The sequence below is a fragment of the Chelonoidis abingdonii genome, chromosome 3, assembly GCF_003597395.2.
Source record: "Chelonoidis abingdonii isolate Lonesome George chromosome 3, CheloAbing_2.0, whole genome shotgun sequence".
Lineage (NCBI taxonomy): Eukaryota > Metazoa > Chordata > Testudines > Testudinidae > Chelonoidis > Chelonoidis abingdonii.
This window is the reverse complement of record NC_133771.1, coordinates 2,682,281-2,698,045: the sequence shown is the minus strand read 5'-3', so window position 1 is coordinate 2,698,045 and position 15,765 is coordinate 2,682,281. Positions and strand designations below refer to the sequence as shown.

The window sequence follows — 15,765 nt, the reverse complement described above, 5'->3', positions numbered from 1 at the left end:
GGGCCTCTGTCCACACATTCACTGAGCACTATGCAATCACTCAAGACTTCAGGGCTGATGCCACAGTTGGCCTAACTGTACTTACCTATATGACTCAAATGAATCCGACGTCTCTCCTGCCTTCAGAGGGGCACTGTTCTACAGTCACCTGAAGTAGAGCACCCATTCTGAAACTGTTTTCCACTCCACAGAGTTCACTCCTTCCAAGTGGCAGGCCTATGCCTCTACTCCTCTTTGGGGTGGGATCTCACAATCCAACCACTATCTGGGTCTGTGAGTTAAACCTCCCCGATTCCAACTATTACCTCCTAGCAGATCCAGCTGAGCTTCGACCCTGCCAAAGTTCTCTTTTGGGAGCCTGTGGACAGTAACAATACGCAGTGACACAGAAGCAGTTTCTTCAAAACGAAGAGCTGTCCCCTTTAAGGGGAATCTGGACCCATAAGACATATATTAAGTCCAAAGCAGACTGTGAAGAGCTATAAAGGGATCTCACAAAACTGGGTGACTGGGTCTGAAAATGGCAGATTAAATTCATTGTTGATAAATGCAAAGTAATGCACACTGGAAAACATAATCCCAACTATACATATAAAATGATGGGGTCTAAATTAGCTGTTACCACTCAAGAAAGAGATCTTGGAGTCATTGTGGATAGTTCTCTGAAAACATCCACTCAATGTGTAGTGGTAGTGTAGCGAGGCAGTGGGATACCCCACAGCCCCGCTGAGGGATGAACCTCCCCTACCTACCACCGTGACAGAAGCCGCTGTCCTTGCGCCGCAGCCCAACAGAAGTCATGGCAGCACCTGGAAGTATAAAGCCTTGCTGCAGAGCTCAGTGCGATGGGCCCGCCACGGCAGGCAGGACGTCTCCGCCTGCGCTCAGTTGGAGCTCAACAGCCCAGCGCAAGCATCCCCCGCACGCTCCCGGGAGGAGCTGGCTGAGCCTGCCTGTGCGCCGCTACCGGGAAGGACTGGTTGAGCCTGCCCGCGCAGTACCCCAGGAGGACTTGGCAGACTACGCTGCTCAGCTTACCCAAGGAGGGCGAGCCTGCTTTGCCTAGCTACCTGAGGAGCTGCTGATACCTACCATCGGTACTTTTACTCCAGAGGAACCGATGTGTTGAGAACCTGCGGTGGATGCTACGACGATCAGTACCGTCGTAGGTAGGATGTGGAAGTACTCCGGGGGAGCCACCCCAGCTGCTGCAACATTGCCAGAGCCAATGTCATGTGTTGTGGTTCAGTGGAGGATCTCACGAATGACCAGCAGCGGTCTGGCTGCGCTAGGGCCGCCGGGCTGAGGCAGTGGAAGTGGGAAGGGCGCTTCCCCGCAGATTTGCTAACTACTGTCCGAAGTACGTGTGCAGACGGCTAAGTGCCCAGGTCAGCTCCTCCTTCCTGTGCCTGAGGAGAGGCCGAAGCCATGATTACTAGGCTTAGCCCTGCTTGAGGGCCTGAAGCTTTCGACAATCATGTTTGTTGCCCCGCCTGACCTGAGCCTGGGCCGCGCTTTCAGGATATGGACTCAGCCCCACCCCCGGTCTGACCCCGCTAAACTGAGTGTGCGTTGTCCCACACAACAGCAGGCCACCGCCGGCGAGCTAGAGCGAGCGCGTGGATACCCACATCGCTGAGGGACTAAACGCGGCTGAGCGTGCACTATCAGGCAGTAAAATAACGGAAACAGAATGTGGGATAATTAGAGAATGGGATCGATACATAGCACAGAAATATACATATTGCAGCTTTATAAATCCTGGAACCGCCCACTGATCTGACATGCGCATGCAGTGTGGTGCTCATCACAAAAAAAGTATGTTGAATGGAAATATTACCAAAAAGGGAAAGAATAAATGATTAGGGGTATGGAATGGTTCATATGAGTGAGGATTAAAGATGGGACTTTTTAGCTTGGAAAAGAGATGCTAAGTGGGATATGATAGAGGTCTTAAATCATGAGTTGTGGAGAAAGTGAATCATGGGAAGTGTGTTAGTTTATCACTTTCAGTAATAAACCTCGGGTCACCACTGAAAATAATGGCGCAGGTTTAAACAACAAAAGGAAGTATTTACTCACACACACGCAGACAAACCATGGGATTTTTGCCAGGATTTCTGAAGGCAAGACTGACACAGGTTAAAAGAGACTAATCAAGTTCTCGAATTCGGAGGATAGTCATCGATGCTAATTAGTCCAGGATGGCATGCTAAGTCACTACCTCTTGTTTTGCCAGAAGCTAGGAATTGGACGTGGATCTACTGATGATTAACTGTTATGTTCTTTCCCTTTGGCACCTGCATTGGCCACGTGTCTAAGAAGACAGGGTAGCTGGGCTAGATGACCTTTGGCCTGACCTGGTATGGCCATTCTTGTGTGCTTATTTCCATACTTGTGGGAGCAATTCAAGACAAAGAACCTATCTAGCTGTTAACTGAAATGAATGCACCTGCCAAGATAAGACTATAATCTCTTCAGTTGCAGGGAGGTCTCCTGGAGAGGGACACTCCCCTTAGAAAGAGAGGAGCCCCAGCAGCGCTGCCGATAACTGCTTACCTGTTTACTCTCAATACAAGGGCCTGCAAACGAAACCCCCTCACCCTAAAAGGAGGCGGAAGACATCATGAACTTAAGAGATATGTTTTAGGAGAAGCTGTTTGACTAATAATTTGGACCCATGGGAAGGGAATATTGCCTTAAAGACTCTGGTTTTGTGAATGTTACCCCAAAATAAAAAACACATAAGAAGGACGAATAAAAATGCCACGAAGCTTAAACAACAAAGTATAAAGAATGTCATTAAAAGTGGAAGTTACAATCCTAAGATGAAAATAAAACGAGAGCATAATAACTTTTATCTTGGCAAATGAAGTGTAAAGTTAATTAGAATGCCAGAAAAAATGAAAGAAACTAGCCAGCTCATATTAGCAATTTTTTTAGGAAAACTTCAGAAGCCAGAAAGCCTGCTAAAACCACGCAGGGGGCCACTGGACAATCCAGAATGCTACAGGAACACTTAAAACTGGATAACTACATTCAGTCGACTCACATGTTCTTTGCATCTCACGGCTGAGATGTGAGGGAAAATTCCCAAACCTGACCATTCTTTGAGTGACAGACTGAGGAACTGTCCCAGTGGTGTGTCATAGAGGAGGTTTTTGGAAACAAATTGATAAATTAAACAGTAAAAATCACTGGACCAGATGGTATCACCCAAGAGTTCTGAAGGAACTCAAATTTGAAATTGCAGAACTACTAACTGTGGTATGTAACCTATCATTTAAATCAGCTTCTGTACCAAATGACTGGAGGGTAGCTAATGTGACGCCAATTTTTAAAAAAGGCTCCAAAGGTGATCCTGGCAATTACAGGCCAGTAAGCCTGACTTCAGTACCAGGAGAATTGGTTGAAGCTATAGTAAAGAACAGAATTATCAGACAGCTAGATGAACATGATTTGTTGGGAAAGAGTCAATATGGTCTTTGTAAAGGTAAATCATGCCTCACCAATCTACTAGAATTCTTTGAGAGGGTCAACAGACATATGGACAAGGGAAAACAGTGGATATAAGTATCAGAGGGGTTGCCGTGTTAGTCTGGATCTGTAAAAAGCGACAGAGTCCTGTGGCACCTTATAGACTAACAGACGTATTGAAGTGTAAGCTTTAGTGGGTGAATACATGTGTCTGACGAAGTGGGTATTCACCCATGAAAGCTTATGCTCCAGTGGATATAGTGTACTTAGATTTTCAGAAAGCCTTTGACAAGGTCCCTCAGCAAAGATTCTTAAGTGAAATAAGCTGTTATTGAATAAGAGGGAAGGTCCTCTTATAGATTGTTAACTGGTTAAAAGATAGGAAACAAAGGGTAGGAATAAATGGTCAGTTATCAGAACGGAGAGAGGTAAATAGTAGTGTCCCCCAGGAGTCTGTACTGGGACCTGCCCTATTCAACATATTCATAAATGAGCTGGAAAAACGGATAAACAGTGAGGTGGCAAAATTTGCAGATGGTACAAAACTACTTAAGATAGTTAAGAGCTACAAAACTGGGCGACTGGGCAAGAAAATGGCAGATGAAATTCAATGTTGATAAATGCAAAGTAATGCACATTGGAAAACACAATCTCTACTGTACATATAAAATGATGAGGTCTGAATTAGCTGCTCCGGGGGGGGGAACGGTGAAAGTAGACCTCTGCTCATGTCCCCACTCCAGGTCCTCTGCCCCGGGCAGTGCAGGGATCTATGCTACCCACAGCTGCCCATGCAGCTCTCCCTGATCCTACCCTGGCCAGAGAGTGGGGACTCGGAGCTGCAGCCCAGCTATGATAAGAGCTGCATGGGCAACTGTGGGGATATGTGGTGGACTCTCCACCTGCTCCTAGTGCTGGGGGCCCCCAAGAGCAGCCCTCAACTCATGTTGAGGGTCCACGGCTCCCTACAGCTGCCTGTATGTCTCTTACTACGTCCCTGGACTGCAGCTCCAGGGTCGTTCTCCACCTCTCCCCAGCAGGAGCCATGTTGGGGAGAGCTGCACGGGCAGCTGTGGGGAGCCAATGTGGGGTCATCAACCCTCCACCTCCACCTGACTTGGGCCGGGCAGGGAGCCCATGGGGCAGGGACATGGGCTGGGGGTTGTTTTCGGGCCCTCCACGGGCAGGTGGATGCTGGCCTGGCCGGGAGGTGGGGCTTTGGGGAAGAGGGCAATGTCTGCCATGGCGAAAAGTGGGAGGGCTATGGCCCTCCCTCCCCGCCCCGCTGGTTCTGGCGCCCGTGCTTCTGGGCACCAAGTTACAACTATTTTGCTGCAGACCCTGGCTCTCAAGTCAGTTTGTCTGTGTCAAGATCACTGCATGCTGACTCTCTCCCTCTGTGAGCTTCCAACTGAGCTGACCACTCTCCTCCCTTCTTTCCCTCCTCTTTTCTACCAGGGGCACCTTTTTAACCTCTCAGGGTTTTTTGATCTGAACCCTAGGCTTGGGAAGGGATAAAACATCTTAATTTGCCAGGCAGGTTGTTTCTTCTCTCAATTGATGGCCCAGCCCTTGTTGTCTTAATTCTTTTGACATGGGTACTGAGAAGCTGTATTGTCTCGCTCTGCCTGGGTTGCTTATCAATGCCCTCTACAGTCTCCTTCGTTTAACTCTATGCATTTGGTCAGAAAGCAATATCAAACTGAATAGGAAATAATCATATGTAATATTCCTAAGAAATAGTACTTTTTCCCAGTTTTTCATGAAAGAAATATAGTCTTAATATTTTAACACATTGGATTACCAAAAAGAATATTCTAGACACTTTTCCTCAAGTCTTACACTTTTTTAGTTTACCTTCAAGTGGTTGTGCACTTATACATTCTGCAGTTGGTGGGTCTGCTCAGTGCACTTGAGTGAGAGACTTTGGGTAGCAGTACTGTTGGAGTATTGTATGTGCCGTATGTGTCCTCATGCTTGCAGTTGATGGCATGAAGGGCGAGGCCACTATGACTCCTTCGCAATTCCTTCTTGCTGCCTGTGATGAGAATCAGAGCTCCCTGTGTCTCTTGGAGATATAGTTTCTTTCTAGGTGCGTAGTGTGGTTAAATTCTGATTGTAAATAGTTCATTAGTGTTAGCTTAGCAATAGTTTATCCCTTAGAATGATCTCTTATTTTAATGCCTTCCTGGAATTTGCAGTGCTGTAAATATGCAAAAGTCTCCAGGCTTTAAACAGCAGGACTCCTGCAGAGATACGTTGCTATCTAACAATGAGCATTCAGTTTGTTTATTTTGTTTAGGCAAAGGACAAATGTTCAGTTTGCAGGTCCTTATCTCTAATTAAGAAGTCCAGAGAACTCCTTTTGGAAAGGTGATTCAGCCCTACTCTGATCCTATTTACTGCTTCATGATAGAGCTTCAGAGCGGTAGCCATGTTAGTCTGTATTAGCAAAAACAATGAGGAGTCCTTGTGGCACCTTGGAAACTAACAAATTTATTTGGGCATATGCTTTTGTGGGCTAAAAGAGGTTTTAGACTGCGAAAGCTTATGCCCAAATAAATTCGTTAGTCTGTAAGGTGCCACAAGGACTCCTCATTGTTTTTGTTGATAGAGCTTGAATGCTTCTCTACAAAAAGTGCTCCTTTAGTTGCATCTCAGAAGAGCATTCAAAGTTCATGGTGAAAATTAGATGCTGTTTTGCTTCTCCAGGACCTTCTTCAAAGTTCTGTAAGAGATCATTGGTAAAAGACTGAGTTAAATCTAAGAAGGGCTCCTAGCCTTTGCACAAGGATGAACAACATAGATAGTTCTGCAGCACTGAATTAAGACCAGAGATCAGGGCAGAGTTCTGCATTGCGACCAACACACTACACCTCGTGCTGTGGATTGTCATTGGTTAAACTGCTTGGAAAAATTGTGCTATCAGGAAGTCCAGAATATCTTGATCAGCAGAAGACAAACATCTATGAGATTGACCTACCTCACTAAATGGAAAAGTTTCTGTGCCTGGGCTGTGTCCTATCAGCTCTCTTCTACTCAGGCTTAAGTTTTTGATGTTTTCAAATAGGATGGACTGAGAGTCCTGAGTCTTTGACTTCCATTGACCTCCATATCAGTTATCCACCCACTGATACAGGGTACCTTGTTTTTTTCCACATCCCATGGTGGTTATGTTTCTCAAGGAGCTTATCAGAGTTTACCCACTTATTTGGGATCCAGTTCCGCCTTGGATCTCAGTGTTCTCCTGTTGTGGTTTATGGGCCTCTCTTTTGAGCCAATGGCTTCTTGCTCTCTCTTCCACCTGTTGGCGAAAATAATGATCCTTGGTGGTGATCATATCTGTCAGGAGAGTTTGAGTTGCAGGCTCTTATGGCAGACTCACCTGACATGATTCTCCACAAGGACAAAGTCTCTTTGAGGCTGCATTCAAAGTGTGTTGAAAATCATTCTGGATTTTCACTAAAACCAATCTGTCTGCTTGCCAATTTTTCCTCCTGAAGCATCATTCACTCAGTCATGGGGAAAGGCTTCATTCTCTGGATGTTTGCAGAGCTCTGTCCTTTTATATCAGTAGTATGAGACAATATGGAGCATGACCTATGCAAAAGAATGAAAGGGAAGGCAGCTCTGCTCAATGAATATCAGTGGATTTCATTTTGTATAAGGACCTGTTATGATTTATCTAACCACTCCTGTGAGAGAGAAACTAAATGAATTCTTTGCATCGGTCTTCACTGTTGAGTACGTGAGGGAAATTCCCAAACCTGAGCCATTCTTTTTGGGTGACAGATCTGAGGAACTGTGCCAAATTGAGGTGTCATTAGAGGAGGTTTTGGAACAAATTGATAAACTCAGCAGTAATAAGTCTCCAGCACCTGATGGCATTCACCCAAGCTTTCTGAAGGAACTCAAATGTGAAATTGCAGGACTACTAACGGTCATCTGTAACCTATCATTTAAATCAGCTTCTGTACCAAATGACTGGAGGATAGCTAATGTGATGCCAATTTTTAAAAAGGGCTCCAGAGGTGACCCTGGCAACTACAGGCCAGTAAAGGGCTCAACTTCAGTACCAGGAATGGTTGATACCTACGTCGTCAAAGGAACCAACAATTGCAGACACATAGATGAAACATAATTTGTGGGAAAGTAGTCCAACATGTTTTTGTAAAGGGTGAGAATCAATGCCGTCACCAGCAGCTCTCTGAATTCTCTGAAAGGTCCAGCAAGGCATGTGACAAAGGAGATATCCCAGTGAAGATATAAGTGTAGTAGATTTTCAGAAAGCACTTTGACAGGGCACCCTCCACAAAGGCTCTTAGAGCAAAATAAGTAGTCATTCCGAGCGGATAAGAGGGAAGGGTGTCTCGGGTCGATGTGGATTGTTATTGGTAAAAGATGGAGAACAAAGGTAGGAATAATGGTCAGTTTTCAGAAATGGAGAGAGGTAAAGTAGTGGTGTCCCCCCAAGGATCTGTACTGGGCCATAGTCCCTGTCTTACATATTCATCTAACGATCTGGAAAGGAGTATAACAGGTGTGCAGATGATACAGGAAACACTTGCTATAGATAGTTAAGTCCCAGGCAGACTGGGAAGAGCATTCAAAAGGATCGGGCGAACAATGACTGGGCTGGTACTGGGCAACAAAATGGCTGATGAAATTCAGTGTTGATTAAGATGTAAAGGTAAGTGCACACTGGGGAAAACATAATCACAGCTTCAGCCATATCAAATGATGGAGTCTATAAGTAGCTGTTACCCTTGGAGGTGCTGCAAGAAAGAGATCTTTGGCGTCAATTGGGATATTCTTTGGAAATACATCCATTCAATGTGCAGCGGCAGTCAAATAAAAGTGGGACAGAAATGTTGAGAATCAATCAAAGAAAATGTGGATGAGGTAATTAAGACAAAAATATCATATGCCCTGTATAAAATCCATGGTAATGCTGTCACTGATACCTTGAATACTGTGTGCAGGTGTGTCATACTCCATCTGCAGAAAAGAGATAGTGCTGGGAAGTTGAAAGGTTCCAAAAGGGCACACAAAAATGATATTAGGTGGTAAGAAACAGGTTTCCATATGACGGAGAGATTACTATAAGACAGGGACGAGTTCAATCAGTGAAAGTGGCAACTAAGGGGATATGATAGAGGTGTAAAGATCATGAAGTGGTATAGGAAGAAAGTAAAATAAGGAGTGTATTTACTCCTTCTCATAATACAAGAACAAGGGGCCACCAAATGAAATTAATAGGTAACAGGTTTAAAACAAACACAATAAAGTATTTTTTCACGCAACGCACTGTCAGCCTCTGAAACTCCTTTCCAGTTGGTGTTGTGAAGGCCAGTACTATAATGGGGTTCAAATGGGAGCTAGATAGATTCATGGAAGATAGGTCCCTGAATGGCTATTAGCCAGCATGGGCAGGAATGGTGTCCCTAGCCTCTGTTTGCCAGAAGCTGGGATTGGGTGACAAGGTCTGGATCACTTGATGATAACCTGTTCTGTTCATTCTCTCTGGGGCACCTGGCATTGGCCACTGTCAGAGGACAGGATACTGGGCTTGATGGACTTTTGGTTTGACTCAACATGTCTGTTCTTATGTTCTAATGCCCATTCTACCAGGTTTCAAGCTACTTTCTCAGTAAAGTGCCCATCCTGGATGTTTACAAAGCTGCTTACATGGTTATCAGTACATACCTTTTCGAGACAATGCATTGCTACTCAGACATCCCAGGTTAGTTGTGGACCTTGGTGAATCAGTTTTACAGTCCTTGTTCCAGTAGACTCCACCACCTGAAATAAGAACTGCTAGTATATATGCACAAAGATTTGAAGGAGGAAAAAAAGTGTTATCTGTACAGTAACTGTTCTTCAAAATGTGTTGTGCACATATATATTCCACACCCTCCCTCGTACCCCATTGCTTGAGTTGTTACCAAGTTTCTGGTATGAAGGAGCTGAGATAGTCCCACTCTTTAAGCCCTCCATTACAGATATGACAGGCAGGGCATGTGCACTTGCTCCAACAGTATTTTTACCAAAAATTTCTGGCACAGCCAGAATTTTCCTAAGGAGAGGTCCTAGAGTTCTCTCTCTGTTGCTCTGCTCCTAGTGCTGCACACTCTGATCCCTTCCCAGCCGCCGCTATCCCTACACCCAGCCTTGAGCTCTCTGACAGCTGTCCCCTATGCCCAGTCCTGAGTTATTTGATGCTGCCTTTGTACCCAGACCACACTCTCTGCCTGCACATCCAGCCCTGTACTCTTTTCCCCAACATTGCCCCACACCCAGCTCTGAGCTCGCCTCCTGCACCCATCCCTGCAATCTCCCTATCCCACAGCCAGTCCTGGGATAGGGAGAGGTGATCAGCATGGAGAGCACCATACCCACGAGGGGCCAGGCAGTTCTGGGACACCCAGACCCCATCCTCCTGTCTCTACTTCCTCAGTAGGTTCCAAAAGCCTGGATCCAATTCTCCCACCCTCCTGGGGACTGGGGGTTGGGGTGCCTGGTGCCCATGGGAGTCAGAAGGACTGCAAATGCCAGGGTGAGTGATAAGGTGCACAGAGTTGCAATGCCACTTATAGTTGGCCTGGCCATCTCTCCATTATGCCAGTGGGGAAGGGGCTTTGCTGTTATGACACCTGCCTCTGGTCAGGGTCCAATGTGCGGGGGGAGACTGGGTCCCCTGTCCTTCTCATCATTGCACCCCTGCTGACTCAAGTGTACTGGGTGCACATACACCAACAGTGGAATGTATCTGTGGACAATCCATCTGGAAGAACAGTTGCTATACAGGTACCAAGTAACCATTCTTTCCAATTGTTTGGTCTCTGAAGCTGGCACAAACTAATTAAATTAAAATATAATATCTATTGCCTCACATTGTAAAGTCAGATGACTTTAATCTCAAAACTCTTTCAAAAGTGACATGAACAAATAAGTGTTTGTGACAGTAGAAAGTCTCTAGTATTAGTCACTTGGGCTTATTTTCATAATACACATGAATTTGCCAGTTGGAAATAATATAGCTATCCCAAACTTGCATCGGTTTATAATGTGCTTTTTCTTACATTTCCTAAGCGTCGCACACACTAAATTTCTATACCTTGAGGAGTTCACAGTTGAAAAATGACAAAGGTTTGGATTTGATTAACTGGCACCAGGCAATAAGGTACTTGAGGGAAATATTTTACCACATGAACTGAATGTTTAAAGAAAAAAGGTTGAAAAGTAAATAGGGTTTTTTCATTTTGATTTATAGGGGCTCAGAATTTTGATGTCATCAGACTTTCAACGTATCGGACTGCCTGCAAACTGAGATTTGTGCAGAAAAGATGTAATCGTAAGTCATTACACTGTACCCTTCCATGAGCAGGTTGATTACTACATATGTATTTGATTTGGGAATATGCTATACGAGCAAGTTTAAAGAGTAAAGATTATATCTTGGCAATTGCGGAAACTATAGTTTAAAACAGATTTTACTTTATTTTAGAAATTAAAAACAGTGATGGAATCATTAATAAAACATAAGTGAAATATTAAAAATTAAGGCATGTGCAGTATTTATTTGCACTTCTTGAAATCTTAGGTAGAATATTAGCTGATTATATAATTCACTTATGAATATTTACCATACAGTATGATCTAAGTTTTATAGTATTTTAGTCAGTGTTTTCTCATACAGTTCATTGATCTTATAGTTCATTAATAAAGATTAATCCACAAGGTAATGTATGATAATAGTCTTTACATTAATTCTTCAAACTAGGTTATTGCATTATATTTGTAATCTGTTGTATTGATTGCTGTGGAGAACAAAACAGAGTAGATTTATGGACTTAAGAACAAATCCTTCCTTCCCTTGGATGACCCTAGATAAAGTGGAATGCTATAATTCAGTTGTGGGGAAAGACAGAGCATGACTTCGGGGACGTGTGCAATATTGTGTGCTGCAATCGAATGGGGGGATGGTGCACCTGCCAAAGGGATTGTCTGTGTGGTTTGGGAGAGGATTATTTTCTCTCTTCTCATTCCTTTGGAGAACTCCTTAATCAGCTGTGCACTGAGGACAACAATTGCCCCTTAATTCACAGAGGTGAGTGAAAAATGCTTCCCCTGGATCAGCCCAAGATACTGTTTATAGAATTTTTGCAAAGCTCTTTATTTTTCGCTGTTACTTGTATAGTTTTTATAACCTATCTTGTTAAAAAGCTTGTGTTTTCAGCTCTCTCCCATAGCTAGTAGAGGGATAGTGTCCTGAAGTGGTGGCTTAAACCTTCCAATATGGTCTCTTTTGCTGTGGTTCCATTTGTGATGGCCCAAGGATAAAGCTCTGAAAGTTTCCAGATCAGGGTTTCTATTATGGTAGCTAAATATTTCTAAAAAGAAAGAAGTGAAGCTGGGTCTCAGCTTCCTCTTAGTAAATAATAGTAAAGCAAAATTTTGTAATTAACTAGGAGGCAAGTCAGTGGTGAATATAAAGCTTGTTCGAGTAGAATTACTGTTTTCAGATTTGCTTTTACACCATTTTAGAAGCATGATGTATGTTTCATTCTTGCAAGTGTGGAGAAGGAATCTGCCTAATTTATTTTGGGGTCTCACAAAAAATATTGACAGAAAAATACCCATTTACAAGCATACATTCTGAAAAATGTAAACCAGTATTTGTTTCAGTCCAACCAAAGTATAGCATGACTTATCTTGGGCAGCAGACAATGGATGATAGGAAAAAAAAAGGAAAGGTCACCAGTGATATGGGGTTACATCACTGATAGAGTCAAAAGAACCAAAAGCATGGACTGACAGCCTTACATAACAATATACAATAAAGTGTATCTAACTTGGCCTGATCAGTGACTCAACACAGAAATCAGACTGGACTGTACTGTCATGTGGAAGATGCAAATTCAAGACTCATTTTGAGCTTTTCACAATGTGGTAGGAGGATCTAAGAACATCAAAATATGCAACACCATCTTGTTTTAAGAATTTCTCATGTGACTTATTTAAGGTTGAATTAAAAAGTGAAATAAGTATTAAGCAATAAATGACGTATTTAAAGTGTAAAGAAGGCCTGAAATTTCTTTTTGGAAGTCTTATTTTTGTTTTTTACATTAGAAATTCAGGTTTTGGCTATCTTGGAATGGTGACAAATTGAAAAAGTGTTAGGATTATGACAGTGCAAGTACCAAGGAAGTAAAAAATCTTGTGAAACTAAAAACAGAAAGTTGCACCAGTATAACTAAAGATATGATATTGTACCAGTTTAGATAAATTAATGTACAACTTGCCTAAAAACAATAGACACTCAATTATATTACTCTGGTCAAAACATTATAACCTTCCTGTTGTGAAAACCATTACATCAATATAAAAGTGTTCTATACTGGTATAAAAGTTGTAAAATTCCTGTACAATAGGGGTTATACCAGTACAATTACTGTGATTACTAAATACAGCACTCCCTAACTGAAATAGTTATACTGGTACAAAGTCTGTGTAGACTAGACTGTAGTGACCACAGAGTTACACCAATTTAACTAGGGCTATGTTTACGCAGCGCTGCAGCGCAGACTTTGGTGTGTTCTTCAGTTCACATCCCCGAAGCGTTGTGGATCAGCGGGTAATGATCAATCTATTGAGGATTGATGTATTGCGTCTTGTCTAGACGCTATACATCGATCCCTGAACTCACTCCTCGTCGACTCTGGAACTCCACCAGGAGGAGTGGTGGCCATCGATCCCGCGCCGTGAGGACGCGAAGTAAGTCGATCTAAGATACGCAACTTCAGCTTCGAGAATAGCATAGCTGAAGTTGCGTATCTTAGATCGATTTCCCCCCCCACATTGTAGACCAGGCCTTAGAGTGCAACAATTGCACTCTCCATTTCACATCCCCGAAGTCTGCACTGTGGTGCAAAGTAGACAAGACCTAAATTGGTGCAACATCACAACTCAAATTAAATGGTGTAACTTGTGTGTATGGACAAGGCCTAAGAAGGGAGTGTTTTATTCACAATTTAAAATGCAGATATTGGGTTCATTAAAACCTACTTAACTGAGGGTATGTCTACAATAGCGACTGTCCATCTGTCTTGTCCCATAATCCCCCAATGTCCTTGTTTAAATCCCAAAAGCATGAAGGTGAGTAAGCTAGTTTGCCTGAGGTATGTGCGTAAGTACGTGTCTCAGGCTCGGACATGACCCCTTATCCATACCAATTTGCAATGTGGAGTAAGGAGCTTGTACAAGGTCTCGAGTGTCAGTAGTCATCCACCCCCAGTCCTACAATGCACTGAATGCTTTTCTCCTTGAGTCCTACTCAAACTATAAAGGACCCTGTCCTCCTGTTTTCACCAGTAGTAGCAAGCTGTGGTGACCATATCAGAACAGGTTTCTGCCATACTCTTTTGATCAATATAAGTAAGTGTGGATCCTACTTTGAGAACAGCTGCCTGGTCCTCCAACTACACTTGGGTGCTGATTAATGTGTGATTGGAGTTACAATGTCCTCCATAACTTTGCCAAAAGCAGAAGGAACATGTATTTCAGGAAATGTCACAGAAGCTTTGAATCAGGTGGACATTGAGCTGACTCCAGCCTGTTCCAGGAAAGCATCAAGCACTTGAGGCTCCTGCACAGGAGGGCAAAAGACTAGAACAGTTATAAGAACATAGGAAAGGCCATTGTGGTCAGACCAATGGTCCATTTAGCCTGGTATTCTATCTTCCAATAGTGGCCACTGCCAGATGCTTCAGCGAATGAACAGAAGAGGGCAATTTATCAAATGATCCATCCACTGTTGTCTAGTCTCAGCTTCTGTCAGTTAGAGGTTTAGGGATATCTGGAGTATGGGATTGCGTCCCTGGCCATCTTGACTAATAACCATCAAAGGGCCTATCTTCCATGAACTTATCTAATTGTTTTTTGAACCCAGTTATACTTTTGACCATCACAGCTTCCCTGGCAATGAGTTCCACAGCTTGACTGTGCTGTGTGAAGAAGTACTTCCTTATAATTGTTTAAAACCTGCTGCCTATTAATTTCATTTGGTGACCCTTGGTTTGTGTGTTATGTGAAGGAGTAAATAACACTTCCTTATTTACTTTCTCCACACCATTCTTGATTTTAAAGACCTCTCTCATATCTTCCCCCTTAGTCACCTTTTCTAAGGTGAACAGTCCCAGTCTTTTTAATCTCTCCTCATATGGAAGCTGTTCCATACTGCTAATCATCTTTGTTGTCTTTTTTTGGTATTTTTTCCATTTCTATTACATTTTTTTTAAGATGGGGTGACCAGAACTATATACAGTATTCAAGGTGTGGGTGTACCATGGGTTTATATAGTGGCATTATGATATTTTCTGTCTTATTGTCTAGTCCTTTCCTAATGGTTCCTATTAGCTCTTTTGACTGCCGCTGCACACTGAGCAGATGTTTTCAGATAACTAGTGCGACAAAGTTCCTCCTCTACCTTGGTGGGTCCTGTGTTTATTGGTGGATTTTGTTAGCCTCAGAGATCTTCCTGAGTTGGATCAGGAGTTGGGAGGTTTTGGGGGGAACCCAGGCCCGCCCTCTACTCCAGGTTCCAGCCTAGGGCGCTGTGGATCACAGCTGTCTATAGTGCCTCCTGTAATAGCTGCATGACAGCTACAACTTCCTGGGCTACTTTCCCATGGCCTTCTCCAAACACCTTCTTTATCCTCACCACAGGACCTTCCTCCTGGTGTCCGATAACGCTTGTACTGCCTACCATCTCCACAGCAACACCCTCATCGACTCTCAGCTCCTTGCACCTCTTGCTCCCAGCTCCTGCACTATGCCACCAGTACAAACTGAAGTGAGCTCCCTTTTAAACCCAGGTACCCTGATTAGCCTGCCTTAATTGATTCTAGCAGCTTCTTGATTGGCTGCAGGTGTTCTAATCAGCCTGTCTGCCTTAATTGTTTCCAGAAAGTTTCTGATTGTTCTGGAACCTTCCGTTACCTTACCCAGGGAAAGGGGACCTACTTAACCTGGGGCTAATATATCTGCCTTCTATCACTCTCCTGTAGCCATCTGGCCTGACCCTGTCACACTATCCATAATGACTCAAGATCTTTCTTGATTAGTAACAGCTAATTTAGACCCCATCAATTTTTATGTATAGCTGGGATTATTTTTTTTCCAATGTGTGTTATTTTGCACTTGTAAACATCAAATTTTATCTTCCTTTTTGTCGCCCAGTTTTGTGAGATCCCTTTGTATCTTGAGTAATTTTATATTATCTGCAAA

General features: G+C 43.4%; 1 protein-coding gene across 13 annotated transcripts in view; it reads left to right on the top strand.

Moving 5' to 3' along the window:
• DTNB (dystrobrevin beta) overlaps positions 1-15,765 on the top strand; it is a 409,923-nt gene that overhangs the window by 34,075 nt on the left and 360,083 nt on the right. For all 13 annotated transcript variants that reach the window (XM_032762373.2, XM_032762370.2, XM_075063546.1 and 10 more), the window contains one exon: positions 10,751-10,831. In XM_032762373.2, the coding sequence (XP_032618264.1) occupies positions 10,751-10,831 (81 nt within the window). The remainder of the gene's footprint in view (positions 1-10,750; positions 10,832-15,765) is intronic.